This window comes from Dendrobates tinctorius, unplaced genomic scaffold, assembly GCF_039654945.1.
Source record: "Dendrobates tinctorius isolate UK_male_01 unplaced genomic scaffold, ASM3965494v1 ptg000182l, whole genome shotgun sequence".
NCBI classification, from domain to species: Eukaryota; Metazoa; Chordata; class Amphibia; order Anura; family Dendrobatidae; genus Dendrobates; species Dendrobates tinctorius.
The window spans coordinates 1260585-1279195 of record NW_027361849.1 but is presented as its reverse complement, the minus strand read 5'-3'; the positions used below and the strand labels follow the sequence as shown (position 1 = coordinate 1279195).

Genomic DNA, 18611 nt, shown 5'->3' with positions numbered 1-18611 from the left:
TCCACAGAACCCCACACACTGGCCCCAACTCACCAGCACCTGATGCAGGGTCCTCCCGATCTGAAACCCTCCAAAATGGAGAACTGCAGGTTCTGCCGCAAACGAGCCATTACTGCCGAGCTTCATGTAAACTCCTGCAACACAGAAACAAAAAAAGTGGGAGCAAAAAAATGACAATGGGGGGTAAAAATGGGGGCAGAGTCGGTATGGGGGTCCTGGAGGATCGGGCGCTTGGGGCCCGGCCAACGGTGGGGACTCACTCTTAGGCCACAAAATACGGATGTGATTGGCCCGTGTGCTCGGCCATATTGTGAAGCTATTATATACTATTCGGGCCTGTGACAGACGACAACTGTGCACGCTGCGGACAATCAGTGATATGTGCAAACCGCCACACCCCTGGACTGAAACACACAGGTCTGAACAAGAGCTTACTGCCCACATCGTGCTTTACTTACTGGGGGTTCTGTAATTTGTCCTTTGTACACAGCAGCTGACCTGAAAAAGCAGAGCTGCAGTGTAAAGCATAAGGAGAGACAGAACTGCCTGAGGCTAAAAGTGAAGTTTAGATGACCAGTGACTCACTAACCACAGCAATGCCCTTATGGAGCAGCGCTGCAGTATAAAACATGGGGGCTGGATACAGGCTGAGATCCCACAATGCGTAGACTGTTGGGCAGGCGTTATGTGCTAGTAACGTTATGTGTCTTCACGTTATGGGCTGTGCCCTTACTGGACTCCAGGAGGTGGCTGGGAACCGCTCGGTTCAAGGGATTTTCCATCAGGCTGTCCAGATAGATGGACGATGACGATGAGGAGGGTTTCATCAGCCTCCAATCCTCTTTGTGAAAACTGAACTTGGCTGGTGGAGCGACCGCCATGATGTCAGAGACGCTGAGCACAGGATACAGAGAGATCTAAAGAAATCAGAGAAAACAGCACAAAGCGACAAAAATATAAGGGAACATTGCCCACGCTCCCGAGCAGCTATACGACTATAATATAAGGAAACATTGCCCACGCTCCCGAGCAGCTATACGACTATAATATAAGGGAACATTGCCCACGCTCCCGAGCTGCTATACGACTATAATATAAGGGAATATTGCCCACGCTCCCGAGCTGCTATACGACTATAATATAAGGGAATATTGCCCACGCTCCCGAGCAGCTATACGACTATAATATAAGGGAACATTGCCCACGCTCCCGAGCAGCTATACGACTATAATATAAGGGAATATTGCCCACGCTCCCGAGCAGCTATACGACTATAATATAAGGGAACATTGCCCACGCTCCCGAGCAGCTATACGACTATAATATAAGGGAACATTGCCCACGCTCCCGAGCTGCTATACGACTATAATATAAGGGAACATTGCCCACGCTCCCGAGCAGCTATACGACTATAATATAAGGGAACATTGCCCACGCTCCCGAGCTGCTATACGACTATAATATAAGGGAACATTGCCCACGGTCCCGAGCTGCTATACGACTATAATATAAGGGAACATTGCCCACGCTCCCGAGCAGCTATACGACTATAATATAAGGGAACATTGCCCACGCTCCCGAGCTGCTATACGACTATAATATAAGGGAACATTGCCCACGCTCCCGAGCAGCTATACGACTATAATATAAGGGAACATTGCCCACGCTCCCGAGCAGCTATACGACTATAATATAAGGGAGCATTGCCCACGCTCCCGAGCTGCTATACGACTATAATATAAGGGAACATTGCCCACGCTCCCGAGCTGCTATACGACTATAATATAAGGGAACATTGCCCACGCTCCCGAGCTGCTATACGACTATAATATAAGGGAGCATTGCCCACGCTCCCGAGCTGCTATACGACTATAATATAAGGGAACATTGCCCACGCTCCCGAGCTGCTATACGACTATAATATAAGGGAACATTGCCCACGCTCCCGAGCTGCTATACGACTATAATATAAGGGAACATTGCCCACGCTCCCGAGCTGCTATACGACTATAATATAAGGGAACATTGCCCACTCTCCCGAGCTGCTATACGACTATAATATAAGGGAACGTTGCCCACGCTCCCGAGCAGCTATACGACTATAATATAAGGGAACATTGCCCACGCTCCCGAGCTGCTATACGACTATAATATAAGGGAACATTGCCCACGCTCCCGAGCTGCTATACGACTATAATATAAGGGAACATTGCCCACGCTCCCGAGCTGCTATACGACTATAATATAAGGGAACATTGCCCACGCTCCCGAGCTGCTGTCCTAACTATAATATAAGGGAACATTGCCCACGCTCCCGAGCTGCTATACGACTATAATATAAGGGAACATTGCCCACGCTCCCGAGCTGCTGTCCTAACTATAATATAAGGGAACGTTGCCCACGCTCCCGAGCAGCTATACGACTATAATATAAGGGAACATTGCCCACGCTCCCGAGCTGCTATACGACTATAATATAAGGGAACATTGCCCACGCTCCCGAGCTGCTATACGACTATAATATAAGGGAACATTGCCCACGCTCCCGAGCTGCTATACGACTATAATATAAGGGAACATTGCCCACGCTCCCGAGCTGCTGTCCTAACTATAATATAAGGGAACATTGCCCACGCTCCCGAGCTGCTATACGACTATAATATAAGGGAACATTGCCCACGCTCCCGAGCTGCTATACGACTATAATATAAGGGAACATTGCCCACTCTCCCGAGCTGCTATACGACTATAATATAAGGGAACGTTGCCCACGCTCCCGAGCAGCTATACGACTATAATATAAGGGAACATTGCCCACGCTCCCGAGCTGCTATACGACTATAATATAAGGGAACATTGCCCACGCTCCCGAGCTGCTATACGACTATAATATAAGGGAACATTGCCCACGCTCCCGAGCTGCTGTCCTAACTATAATATAAGGGAACATTGCCCACGCTCCCGAGCTGCTATACGACTATAATATAAGGGAACATTGCCCACGCTCCCGAGCTGCTATACGACTATAATATAAGGGAACATCGCCCATGCTCCCGAGCTGCTATACGACTATAATATAAGGGAACATTGCCCACGCTCCCGAGCTGCTATACGACTATAATATAAGGGAACATTGCCCACTCTCCCGAGCTGCTATACGACTATAATATAAGGGAACATTGCCCACGCTCCCGAGCTGCTATACGACTATAATATAAGGGAACATTGCCCACTCTCCCGAGCTGCTATACGACTATAATATAAGGGAACGTTGCCCACGCTCCCGAGCAGCTATACGACTATAATATAAGGGAACATTGCCCACGCTCCCGAGCTGCTATACGACTATAATATAAGGGAACATTGCCCACGCTCCCGAGCTGCTATACGACTATAATATAAGGGAACATTGCCCACGCTCCCGAGCTGCTGTCCTAACTATAATATAAGGGAACATTGCCCACGCTCCCGAGCTGCTATACGACTATAATATAAGGGAACATTGCCCACGCTCTCGAGCTGCTATACGACTATAATATAAGGGAACATTGCCCATGCTCCCGAGCTGCTATACGACTATAATATAAGGGAACATTGCCCACGCTCCCGAGCTGCTATACGACTATAATATAAGGGAACATTGCCCACTCTCCCGAGCTGCTATACGACTATAATATAAGGGAACATTGCCCACGCTCCCGAGCTGCTATACGACTATAATATAAGGGAACATTGCCCACGCTCCCGAGCTGCTATACGACTATAATATAAGGGAACATTGCCCATGCTCCCGAGCTGCTATACGACTATAATATAAGGGAACATTGCCCACGCTCCCGAGCTGCTATACGACTATAATATAAGGGAACATTGCCCACGCTCCCGAGCTGCTATACGACTATAATATAAGGGAACATTGCCCACGCTCCCGAGCTGCTATACGACTATAATATAAGGGAACATTGCCCACTCTCCCGAGCTGCTATACGACTATAATATAAGGGAACATTGCCCACGCTCCCGAGCTGCTATACGACTATAATATAAGGGAACATTGCCCACTCTCCCGAGCTGCTATACGACTATAATATAAGGGAACGTTGCCCACGCTCCCGAGCAGCTATACGACTATAATATAAGGGAACATTGCCCACGCTCCCGAGCTGCTATACGACTATAATATAAGGGAACATTGCCCACGCTCCCGAGCTGCTATACGACTATAATATAAGGGAACATTGCCCACGCTCCCGAGCTGCTGTCCTAACTATAATATAAGGGAACATTGCCCACGCTCCCGAGCTGCTATACGACTATAATATAAGGGAACATTGCCCACGCTCCCGAGCTGCTATACGACTATAATATAAGGGAACATTGCCCACGCTCCCGAGCTGCTATACGACTATAATATAAGGGAACATTGCCCACTCTCCCGAGCTGCTATACGACTATAATATAAGGGAACATTGCCCACGCTCCCGAGCTGCTATACGACTATAATATAAGGGAACATTGCCCACGCTCCCGAGCTGCTATACGACTATAATATAAGGGAACATTGCCCACGGTCCCGAGCTGCTATACGACTATAATATAAGGGAACATTGCCCACGCTCCCGAACTGCTATACGACTATAATATAAGGGAACGTTGCCCACGCTCCCGAGCTGCTATACGACTATAATATAAGGGAACATTGCCCACTCTCCCGAGCTACTGTCCCGACTATAATATAAGGGAACATTGCCCACTCTCCCGAGCTGCTATACGACTATAATATAAGGGAACATTGCCCACGCTCCCGAGCTACTGTCCCGACTATAATATAAGGGAACATTGCCCACGCTCCCGAGCTGCTGTCCCGACTATAATATAAGGGAACATTGCCCACGCTCCCGAGCTGCTATACGACTATAAGGGAACATTGCCCACGCTCCCGAGCTGCTGTCCCGACTATAATATAAGGGAACATTGCCCACGCTCCCGAGCTGCTATACGACTATAATATAAGGGAACATTGCCCACGCTCCCGAGCTGCTATACGACTATAAGGGAACATTGCCCACGCTCCCGAGCTGCTGTCCCGACTATAATATAAGGGAACATTGCCCACGCTCCCGAGCTGCTATACGACTATAATATAAGGGAACATTGCCCACGCTCCCGAGCTACTGTCCCGACTATAATATAAGGGAACATCGCCCACGCTCCCGAGCTGCTATACGACTATAATATAAGGGAACATTGCCCACGCTCCCGAGCTGCTGTCCCGACTATAATATAAGGGAACATTGCCCACGCTCCCGAGCTACTGTCCCGACTATAATATAAGGGAACATTGCCCACGCTCCCGAGCTGCTATACGACTATAATATAAGGGAACATTGCCCACGCTCCCGAGCTGCTGTCCCGAGTATAATATAAGGTAACATTGCCCACTCTCCCGAGCTGCTGTCCTGACTATAATATAAGGGAACATTGCCCACGCTCCCGAGCTGCTATACGACTATAATAAAAGGGAACATTGCCCACGCTCCCGAGCTGCTGTCCCGAGTATAATATAAGGGAACATTGCCCACTCTCCCGAGCTGCTGTCCTGACTATAATATAAGGGAACATTGCCCACTCTCCCGAGCTGCTGTCCCGACTATAATATAAGGGAACATTGCCCACGCTCCCGAGCTGCTATACGACTATAATATAAGGGAATATTGCCCACGCTCCCGAGCTGCTATACGACTATAATATAAGGGAACATTGCCCACGCTCCCGAGCTGCTGTCCCGAGTATAATATAAGGGAACATTGCCCACTCTCCCGAGCTGCTGTCCTGACTATAATATAAGGGAACATTACCCACGCTCCCGAGCTGCTGTCCCGAGTATAATATAAGGGAACATTGCCCATGCTCCCGAGCTGCTGTCCTGACTATAATATAAGGGAATATTGCCCACGCTCCCGAGCTGCTGTCCCGAGTATAATATAAGGGAACATTGCCCACTCTCCCGAGCTGCTGTCCTGACTATAATATAAGGGAATATTGCCCACGCTCCCGAGCTGCTATACGACTATAATATAAGGGAATATTGCCCACGCTCCCGAGCTGCTATACGACTATAATATAAGGGAACATTGCCCACGCTCCCGAGCTGCTGTACGACTATAATATAAGGGAACATTGCCCACGCTCCCGAGCTGCTGTCCTGACTATAATATAAGGGAACATTGCCCACTCTCCCGAGCTGCTGTCCTGACTATAATATAAGGGAACATTACCCACGCTCCCGAGCTGCTGTCCCGAGTATAATATAAGGGAACATTGCCCACTCTCCCGAGCTGCTGTCCTGACTATAATATAAGGGAATATTGCCCACTCTCCCGAGCTGCTGTCCTGACTATAATATAAGGGAATATTGCCCACGTTCCCGAGCTGCTGTCCCGAGTATAATATAAGGGAACATTGCCCACTCTCCCGAGCTGCTGTCCTGACTATAATATAAGGGAACATTGCCCACGCTCCCGAGCTGCTGTCCTGACTATAATATAAGGGAACATTACCCACGCTCCCGAGCTGCTGTCCTGACTATAATATAAGGGAACATTGCCCACTCTCCCGAGCTGCTGTCCTGACTATAATATAAGGGAACATTGCCCACGTTCCCGAGCTGCTGTCCCGAGTATAATATAAGGGAACATTACCCACTCTCCCGAGCTGCTGTCCTGACTATAATATAAGGGAACATTACCCACGCTCCCGAGCTGCTGTCCTGACTATAATATAAGGGAACATTACCCACGCTCCCGAGCTGCTGTCCTGACTATAATATAAGGGAACATTGCCCACGCTCCCGAGCTGCTGTCCTGACTATAATATAAGGGAACATTGCCCACGTTCCCGAGCTGCTGTCCCGAGTATAATATAAGGGAACATTACCCACGCTCCCGAGCTGCTGTCCTGACTATAATATAAGGGAACATTACCCACGCTCCCGAGCTGCTGTCCTGACTATAATATAAGGGAACATTGCCCACGCTCCCGAGCTGCTGTCCTGACTATAATATAAGGGAACATTGCCCGCGCTCCCGAGCTGCTGTCCCGACTATAATATAAGGGAACATTACCCACTCTCCCGAGCTGCTGTCCTGACTATAATATAAGGGAACATTACCCACGCTCCCGAACTGCTGTCCTGACTATAATATAAGGGAACATTGCCCACGCTCCCGAGCTGCTGTCCTGACTATAATATAAGGGAACATTACCCACGCTCCCGAGCTGCTGTCCTGACTATAATATAAGGGAATATTGCCCACGCTCCCGAGCTGCTATACGACTATAATATAAGGGAACATTGCCCACGCTCCCGAGCTGCTGTCCTGACTATAATATAAGGGAACATTGCCCGCGCTCCCGAGCTGCTGTCCCGACTATAATATAAGGGAACATTACCCACGCTCCCGAGCTGCTGTCCTGACTATAATATAAGGGAACATTGCCCACGCTCCCGAGCTGCTGTCCTGACTATAATATAAGGGAACATTACCCACGCTCCCGAGCTGCTGTCCTGACTATAATATAAGGGAACATTACCCACGCTCCCGAGCAGCTATACGACTATAATATAAGGGAACATTGCCCACGCTCCCGAGCTGCTATACGACTATAATATAAGGGAACATTGCCCACTCTCCCGAGCAGCTATACGACTATAATATAAGGGAACATTGCCCACGCTCCCGAGCAGCTATACGACTATAATATAAGGGAACATTGCCCACGCTCCCGAGCAGCTATACGACTATAATATAAGGGAACATTGCCCGCGCTCCCGAGCAGCTATACGACTATAATATAAGGGAACATTGCCCACGCTCCCGAGCTGCTGTCCCGACTATAATATAAGGGAACATTGCCCGCGCTCCCGAGCTGCTATACGACTATAATATAAGGGAACATTGCCCACTCTCCCGAGCTGCTATACGACTATAATATAAGGGAACATTGCCCACGCTCCCGAGCTGCTATACGACTATAATATAAGGGAACATTGCCCACGCTCCCGAGCTGCTGTCCCGACTATAATATAAGGGAACATTGCCCGCGCTCCCGAGCTGCTATACGACTATAATATAAGGGAACATTGCCCACTCTCCCGAGCTGCTGTCCTGACTATAATATAAGGGAACATTGCCCACGCTCCCGAGCTGCTATACGACTATAATATAAGGGAACATTGCCCACTCTCCCGAGCTGCTATACGACTATAATATAAGGGAACATTGCCCACTCTCCCGAGCTGCTGTCCTGACTATAATATAAGGGAACATTGCCCGCGCTCCCGAGCTGCTGTCCCGACTATAATATAAGGGAACATTACCCACTCTCCCGAGCTGCTGTCCTGACTATAATATAAGGGAACATTACCCACGCTCCCGAGCTGCTGTCCTGACTATAATATAAGGGAACATTGCCCACGCTCCCGAGCTGCTGTCCTGACTATAATATAAGGGAACATTACCCACGCTCCCGAGCTGCTGTCCTGACTATAATATAAGGGAACATTACCCACGCTCCCGAGCTGCTGTCCTGACTATAATATAAGGGAACATTGCCCACGCTCCCGAGCAGCTATACGACTATAATATAAGGGAACATTGCCCACGCTCCCGAGCTGCTATACGACTATAATATAAGGGAACATTGCCCACTCTCCCGAGCAGCTATACGACTATAATATAAGGGAACATTGCCCACGCTCCCGAGCAGCTATACGACTATAATATAAGGGAACATTGCCCACGCTCCCGAGCAGCTATACGACTATAATATAAGGGAACATTGCCCACGCTCCCGAGCTGCTGTCCCGACTATAATATAAGGGAACATTGCCCACGCTCCCGAGCTGCTATACGACTATAATATAAGGGAACATTGCCCACGCTCCCGAGCTGCTATACGACTATAATATAAGGGAACATTGCCCACGCTCCCGAGCTGCTATACGACTATAATATAAGGGAACATTGCCCACGCTCCCGAGCTGCTATACGACTATAATATAAGGGAACATTGCCCACGCTCCCGAGCAGCTGTCCCGACTATAATATAAGGGAACATTGCCCACGCTCCCGAGCTGCTATACGACTATAATATAAGGGAACATTGCCCACGCTCCCGAGCTGCTGTCCTGACTATAATATAAGGGAACATTGCCCACGCTCCCGAGCAGCTGTCCCGACTATAATATAAGGGAACATTGCCCACGCTCCCGAGCTGCTATACGACTATAATATAAGGGAACATTGCCCACGCTCCCGAGCTGCTGTCCCGACTATAATATAAGGGAACATTGCCCACGCTCCCGAGCTGCTATACGACTATAATATAAGGGAACATTGCCCACGCTCCCGAGCTGCTGTCCCGACTATAATATAAGGGAACATTGCCCACGCTCCCGAGCAGCTGTCCCGACTATAATATAAGGGAACATTGCCCACGCTCCCGAGCTGCTATACGACTATAATATAAGGGAACATTGCCCACGCTCCCGAGCTGCTGTCCCGACTATAATATAAGGGAACATTGCCCACGCTCCCGAGCTGCTATACGACTATAATATAAGGGAACATTGCCCACGCTCCCGAGCTGCTGTCCCGACTATAATATAAGGGAACATTGCCCACTCTCCCGAGCTGCTATACGACTATAATATAAGGGAACATTGCCCACTCTCCCGAGCTGCTGTCCCGACTATAATATAAGGGAACATTGCCCACTCTCCCGAGCTGCTGTCCCGACTATAATATAAGGGAACATTGCCCACGCTCCCGAGCTGCTATACGACTATAATATAAGGGAACATTGCCCACGCTCCCGAGCTGCTGTCCCGACTATAATATAAGGGAACATTGCCCACTCTCCCGAGCTGCTGTCCCGACTATAATATAAGGGAACGTTGCCCACGCTCCCGAGCTGCTATACGACTATAATATAAGGGAACATTGCCCACGCTCCCGAGCTGCTATACGACTATAATATAAGGGAACATTGCCCACGCTCCCGAGCTGCTATACGACTATAATATAAGGGAACATTGCCCACGCTCCCGAGCTGCTGTCCCGACTATAATATAAGGGAACATTGCCCACGCTCCCGAGCTGCTATACGACTATAATATAAGGGAACATTGCCCACGCTCCCGAGCTGCTATACGACTATAATATAAGGGAACGTTGCCCACGCTCCCGAGCTGCTATACGACTATAATATAAGGGAACATTGCCCACGCTCCCGAGCTGCTATACGACTATAATATAAGGGAACATTGCCCACGCTCCCGAGCTGCTATACGACTATAATATAAGGGAACATTGCCCACGCTCCCGAGCTGCTATACGACTATAATATAAGGGAACATTGCCCACGCTCCCGAGCTGCTATACGACTATAATATAAGGGAACATTGCCCACGCTCCCGAGCTGCTGTCCCGACTATAATATAAGGGAACATTGCCCACGCTCCCGAGCTGCTATACGACTATAATATAAGGGAACATTGCCCACGCTCCCGAGCTGCTGTCCCGACTATAATATAAGGGAACATTGCCCACGCTCCCGAGCTGCTGTCCCGACTATAATATAAGGGAACATTGCCCACTCTCCCGAGCTGCTGTCCCGATTATAATATAAGGGAACATTGCCCACGCTCAAGAGCTGCTATACGACTATAATATAAGGGAACATTGCCCACGCTCCCGAGCTGCTATACGACTATAATATAAGGGAACATTGCCCACGCTCCCGAGCTGCTATACGACTATAATATAAGGGAACATTGCCCACGCTCCCGAGCTGCTATACGACTATAATATAAGGGAACGTTGCCCACGCTCCCGAGCTGCTATACGACTATAATATAAGGGAACATTGCCCACACTCCCGAGCTGCTATACGACTATAATATAAGGGAACGTTGCCCACGCTCCCGAGCTGCTATACGACTATAATATAAGGGAACATTGCCCACTCTCCCGAGCTGCTATACGACTATAATATAAGGGAACATTGCCCACGCTCCCGAGCTGCTGTACGACTATAATATAAGGGAACATTGCCCACGCTCCCGAGCTGCTGTCCCGACTATAATATAAGGGAACATTGCCCACGCTCCCGAGCAGCTATACGACTATAATATAAGGGAACATTGCCCACGCTCCCGAGCTGCTATACGACTATAATATAAGGGAACATTGCCCACTCTCCCGAGCTGCTGTCCCGACTATAATATAAGGGAACATTGCCCACGCTCCCGAGCAGCTATACGACTATAATATAAGGGAACATTGCCCACGCTCCCGAGCTGCTATACGACTATAATATAAGGGAACATTGCCCACGCTCCCGAGCTGCTATACGACTATAATATAAAGGAACATTGCCCACGCTCCCGAGCTGCTATACGACTATAATATAAGGGAACATTGCCCACGCTCCCGAGCTGCTATACGACTATAATATAAGGGAACATTGCCCACGCTCCCGAGCTGCTATACGACTATAATATAAGGGAACATTGCCCACGCTCCCGAGCAGCTATACGACTATAATATAAGGGAACATTGCCCACGCTCCCGAGCTGCTATACGACTATAATATAAGGGAACATTGCCCACGCTCCCGAGCTGCTATACGACTATAATATAAGGGAACATTGCCCACGCTCCCGAGCAGCTATACGACTATAATATAAGGGAACATTGCCCACGCTCCCGAGCTGCTATACGACTATAATATAAGGGAACATTGCCCACTCTCCCGAGCTGCTATACGACTATAATATAAGGGAACATTGCCCACGCTCCCGAGCTGCTGTCCTGACTATAATATAGGGGAATATTGCCCATGCTCCTGAGCTGCTATACGACTATAATATAAGGGAACATTGCCCACGCTCCCGAGCTGCTATACGACTATAATATAAGGGAACATTGCCCACGCTCCCGAGCTGCTGTCCCGACTATAATATAAGGGAACATTGCCCACGCTCCCGAGCTGCTGTCCCGACTATAATATAAGGGAACATTGCCCACTCTCCCGAGCTGCTATACGACTATAATATAAGGGAACATTGCCCACGCTCCCGAGCTGCTGTCCCGACTATAATATAAGGGAACATTGCCCACGCTCCCGAGCTGCTATACGACTATAATATAAGGGAACATTGCCCACGCTCCCGAGCTGCTATACGACTATAATATAAGGGAACATTGCCCACGCTCCCGAGCTGCTGTCCCGACTATAATATAAGGGAACATTGCCCACGCTCCCGAGCTGCTATACGACTATAATATAAGGGAACATTGCCCACGCTCCCGAGCTGCTGTCCCGACTATAATATAAGGGAACATTGCCCACTCTCCCGAGCTGCTGTCCCGACTATAATATAAGGGAACATTGCCCACGCTCAAGAGCTGCTATACGACTATAATATAAGGGAACATTGCCCACGCTCCCGAGCTGCTATACGACTATAATATAAGGGAACATTGCCCACGCTCCCGAGCTGCTGTCCCGACTATAATATAAGGGAACATTGCCCACGCTCCCGAGCTGCTATACGACTATAATATAAGGGAACATTGCCCACGCTCCCGAGCTGCTATACGACTACAATATAAGGGAACATTGCCCACGCTCCCGAGCTGCTATACGACTATAATATAAGGGAACATTGCCCACGCTCCCGAGCTGCTGTCCCGACTATAATATAAGGGAACATTGCCCACGCTCCCGAGCTGCTATACGACTATAATATAAGGGAACATTGCCCACGCTCCCGAGCTGCTATACGACTATAATATAAGGGAACATTGCCCACGCTCCCGAGCTGCTATACGACTATAATATAAGGGAACATTGCCCACGCTCCCGAGCTGCTATACGACTATAATATAAGGGAACATTGCCCACGCTCCCGAGCTGCTATACGACTATAATATAAGGGAACATTGCCCACGCTCCCGAGCTGCTATACGACTATAATATAAGGGAACATTGCCCACGCTCCCGAGCTGCTATACGACTATAAGGGAACATTGCCCACGCTCCCGAGCTGCTATACGACTATAATATAAGGGAACATTGCCCACGCTCCCGAGCTGCTGTCCCGACTATAATATAAGGGAACATTGCCCACGCTCCCGAGCTGCTATACGACTATAATATAAGGGAACATTGCCCACGCTCCCGAGCTGCTATACGACTATAATATAAGGGAACATTGCCCACGCTCCCGAGCTGCTATACGACTATAATATAAGGGAACATTGCCCACGCTCCCGAGCTGCTATACGACTATAATATAAGGGAACATTGCCCACGCTCCCGAGCTGCTGTCCCGACTATAATATAAGGGAACATTGCCCACGCTCCCGAGCTGCTATACGACTATAATATAAGGGAACATTGCCCACGCTCCCGAGCTGCTGTCCCGACTATAATATAAGGGAACATTGCCCACGCTCCCGAGCTGCTGTCCCGACTATAATATAAGGGAACATTGCCCACTCTCCCGAGCTGCTGTCCCGACTATAATATAAGGGAACATTGCCCATGCTCCCGAGCTGCTATACGACTATAATATAAGGGAACATTGCCCACGCTCCCGAGCTGCTATACGACTATAATATAAGGGAACATTGCCCACGCTCCCGAGCTGCTATACGACTATAATATAAGGGAACATTGCCCACGCTCCCGAGCTGCTATACGACTATAATATAAGGGAACGTTGCCCACGCTCCCGAGCTGCTATACGACTATAATATAAGGGAACATTGCCCACGCTCCCGAGCTGCTATACGACTATAATATAAGGGAACGTTGCCCACGCTCCCGAGCTGCTATACGACTATAATATAAGGGAACATTGCCCACGCTCCCGAGCTGCTATACGACTATAATATAAGGGAACATTGCCCACTCTCCCGAGCTGCTATACGACTATAATATAAGGGAACATTGCCCACGCTCCCGAGCTGCTGTACGACTATAATATAAGGGAACATTGCCCACGCTCCCGAGCTGCTGTCCCGACTATAATATAAGGGAACATTGCCCACGCTCCCGAGCAGCTATACGACTATAATATAAGGGAACATTGCCCACGCTCCCGAGCTGCTATACGACTATAATATAAGGGAACATTGCCCACTCTCCCGAGCTGCTGTCCCGACTATAATATAAGGGAACATTGCCCACGCTCCCGAGCAGCTATACGACTATAATATAAGGGAACATTGCCCACGCTCCCGAGCTGCTATACGACTATAATATAAGGGAACATTGCCCACGCTCCCGAGCTGCTATACGACTATAATATAAAGGAACATTGCCCACGCTCCCGAGCTGCTATACGACTATAATATAAGGGAACATTGCCCACGCTCCCGAGCTGCTATACGACTATAATATAAGGGAACATTGCCCACGCTCCCGAGCTGCTATACGACTATAATATAAGGGAACATTGCCCACGCTCCCGAGCAGCTATACGACTATAATATAAGGGAACATTGCCCACGCTCCCGAGCTGCTATACGACTATAATATAAGGGAACATTGCCCACGCTCCCGAGCTGCTATACGACTATAATATAAGGGAACATTGCCCACGCTCCCGAGCAGCTATACGACTATAATATAAGGGAACATTGCCCACGCTCCCGAGCTGCTATACGACTATAATATAAGGGAACATTGCCCACTCTCCCGAGCTGCTATACGACTATAATATAAGGGAACATTGCCCACGCTCCCGAGCTGCTGTCCTGACTATAATATAGGGGAATATTGCCCATGCTCCTGAGCTGCTATACGACTATAATATAAGGGAACATTGCCCACGCTCCCGAGCTGCTATACGACTATAATATAAGGGAACATTGCCCACGCTCCCGAGCTGCTGTCCCGACTATAATATAAGGGAACATTGCCCACGCTCCCGAGCTGCTGTCCCGACTATAATATAAGGGAACATTGCCCACTCTCCCGAGCTGCTATACGACTATAATATAAGGGAACATTGCCCACGCTCCCGAGCTGCTGTCCCGACTATAATATAAGGGAACATTGCCCACGCTCCCGAGCTGCTATACGACTATAATATAAGGGAACATTGCCCACGCTCCCGAGCTGCTATACGACTATAATATAAGGGAACATTGCCCACGCTCCCGAGCTGCTGTCCCGACTATAATATAAGGGAACATTGCCCACGCTCCCGAGCTGCTATACGACTATAATATAAGGGAACATTGCCCACGCTCCCGAGCTGCTGTCCCGACTATAATATAAGGGAACATTGCCCACTCTCCCGAGCTGCTGTCCCGACTATAATATAAGGGAACATTGCCCACGCTCAAGAGCTGCTATACGACTATAATATAAGGGAACATTGCCCACGCTCCCGAGCTGCTATACGACTATAATATAAGGTCACATTGCCCACGCTCCCGAGCTGCTGTCCCGACTATAATATAAGGGAACATTGCCCACGCTCCCGAGCTGCTATACGACTATAATATAAGGGAACATTGCCCACGCTCCCGAGCTGCTATACGACTACAATATAAGGGAACATTGCCCACGCTCCCGAGCTGCTATACGACTATAATATAAGGGAACATTGCCCACGCTCCCGAGCTGCTGTCCCGACTATAATATAAGGGAACATTGCCCACGCTCCCGAGCTGCTATACGACTATAATATAAGGGAACATTGCCCACGCTCCCGAGCTGCTATACGACTATAATATAAGGGAACATTGCCCACGCTCCCGAGCTGCTATACGACTATAATATAAGGGAACATTGCCCACGCTCCCGAGCTGCTATACGACTATAATATAAGGGAACATTGCCCACGCTCCCGAGCTGCTATACGACTATAATATAAGGGAACATTGCCCACGCTCCCGAGCTGCTATACGACTATAATATAAGGGAACATTGCCCACGCTCCCGAGCTGCTATACGACTATAAGGGAACATTGCCCACGCTCCCGAGCTGCTATACGACTATAATATAAGGGAACATTGCCCACGCTCCCGAGCTGCTGTCCCGACTATAATATAAGGGAACATTGCCCACGCTCCCGAGCTGCTATACGACTATAATATAAGGGAACATTGCCCACGCTCCCGAGCTGCTATACGACTATAATATAAGGGAACATTGCCCACGCTCCCGAGCTGCTATACGACTATAATATAAGGGAACATTGCCCACTCTCCCGAGCTGCTATACGACTATAATATAAGGGAACATTGCCCACGCTCCCGAGCAGCTATACGACTATAATATAAGGGAACATTGCCCACGCTCCCGAGCTGCTATACGACTATAATATAAGGGAACATTGCCCACGCTCCCGAGCTGCTATACGACTATAATATAAGGGAACATTGCCCACGCTCCCGAGCTGCTATACGACTACAATATAAGGGAACATTGCCCACGCTCCCGAGCTGCTATACGACTATAATATAAGGGAACATTGCCCACGCTCCCGAGCTGCTATACGACTATAATATAAGGGAACATTGCCCACTCTCCCGAGCTGCTATACGACTATAATATAAGGGAACATTGCCCACGCTCCCGAGCTGCTATACGACTATAATATAAGGGAACATTGCCCACGCTCCCGAGCTGCTATACGACTATAAGGGAACATTGCCCACTCTCCCGAGCTGCTATACGACTATAATATAAGGGAACATTGCCCACGCTCCCGAGCTGCTATACGACTATAATATAAGGGAACATTGCCCACGCTCCCGAGCTGCTATACGACTATAAGGGAACATTGCCCACGCTCCCGAGCTGCTATACGACTATAATATAAGGGAACATTGCCCACGCTCCCGAGCTGCTGTCCCGACTATAATATAAGGGAACATTGCCCACGCTCCCGAGCTGCTATACGACTATAATATAAGGGAACATTGCCCATGCTCCCGAGCTGCTGTACGACTATAATATAAGGGAACATTGCCCACGCTCCCGAGCTGCTATACGACTATAATATAAGGGAACATTGCCCACGCTCCCGAGCAGCTATACGACTATAATATAAGGGAACATTGCCCACGCTCCCGAGCTGCTATACGACTATAATATAAGGGAACATTGCCCACGCTCCCGAGCTGCTATACGACTATAATATAAGGGAACATTGCCCACGCTCCCGAGCTGCTATACGACTATAATATAAGGGAACATTGCCCACGCTCCCGAGCTGCTATACGACTATAATATAAGGGAACATTGCCCACTCTCCCGAGCTGCTATACGACTATAATATAAGGGAACATTGCCCACGCTCCCGAGATGCTGTCCTGACTATAATATAGGGGAATATTGCCCACGCTCCCGAGCTGCTATACGGCTATAATATAAGGGAACATTGCCCACGCTCCCGAGCTGCTGTCCCGACTATAATATAAGGGAACATTGCCCACGCTCCCGAGCTGCTATACGACTATAATATAAGGGAACATTGCCCACGCTCCCGAGCTGCTGTCCCGACCATAATATAAGGGAACATTGCCCGCGCTCCCGAGCTGCTGTCCCGACTATAATATAAGGGAACATTGCCCACGCTCCCGAGCTGCTGTCCCGACTATAATATAAGGGAACATTGCCCACGCTCCCGAGCAGCTATACGACTATAATATAAGGGAACATTGCCCACGCTCCCGAGCTGCTGTCCAGACTATAATATAAGGGAATATTGCCCACGCTCCCGAGCTGCTATACGACTATAATATAAGGGAACATTGCCCACGCTCCCGAGCTGCTGTCCCGACTATAATATAAGGGAACGTTGCCCACGCTCCCGAGCTGCTGTCCCGACTATAATATAAGTGAACATTGCCCACGCTCCCGAGCTACTGTCCCGACTATAATATAAGGGAACATCGCCCACGCTCCCGAAATGCTGTCCCGACTATAATATAAGGGAACATTGCCCACGCTCCCGAGCTGCTATACGACTATAATATAAGGGAACATTGCCCACGCTCCCGAGCTGCTGTCCTGACTATAATATAGGGGAATATTGCCCACGCTCCCGAGCTGCTATACGACTATAATATAAGGGAACATCGCCCACGCTCCCGAGCTGCTATACGACTATAATATAAGGGAACATTGCCCACGCTCCCGAGCTGCTATACGACTATAATATAAGGGAACATCGCCCACGCTCCCGAGCTGCTGTCCCGACTACAATATAAGGGAACATTGCCCACGCTCCCGAGCTGCTATACGACTATAATATAAGGGAACATTGCCCACGCTCCCGAGCTGCTATACGACTATAATATAAGGGAACATTGCCCACTCTCCCGAGCTGCTATACGACTATAATATAAGGGAACATTGCCCACGCTCCCGAGCTGCTGTCCTGACTATAATATAGGGGAATATTGCCCACGCTCCCGAGCTGCTATACGACTATAATATAAGGGAACATTGCCCACGCTCCCGAGCTGCTGTCCCGACTATAATATAAGGGAACATTGCCCACTCTCCCGAGCTGCTG

General features: G+C 49.1%; 1 protein-coding gene across 4 annotated transcripts in view; it reads right to left on the bottom strand.

Moving 5' to 3' along the window:
• The window catches only part of CFAP221 (cilia and flagella associated protein 221), a 211014-nt gene that overhangs the window by 151932 nt on the left and 40471 nt on the right, over nt 1-18611 (bottom strand). For 3 of the 4 annotated variants that reach the window (XM_073551898.1, XM_073551897.1, XM_073551900.1), the window contains exons 2-3: nt 734-917; nt 34-134 (exon numbers count right to left, since the gene is read on the bottom strand). In XM_073551898.1, the coding sequence (XP_073407999.1) occupies nt 34-134; nt 734-881 (249 nt within the window). In that variant the 5' untranslated portion in view covers nt 882-917. Of the gene's footprint in view, nt 1-33; nt 135-458; nt 620-733; nt 918-18611 lie in introns of those variants that run through there. The other variant, XM_073551899.1, reaches the window with a different exon arrangement.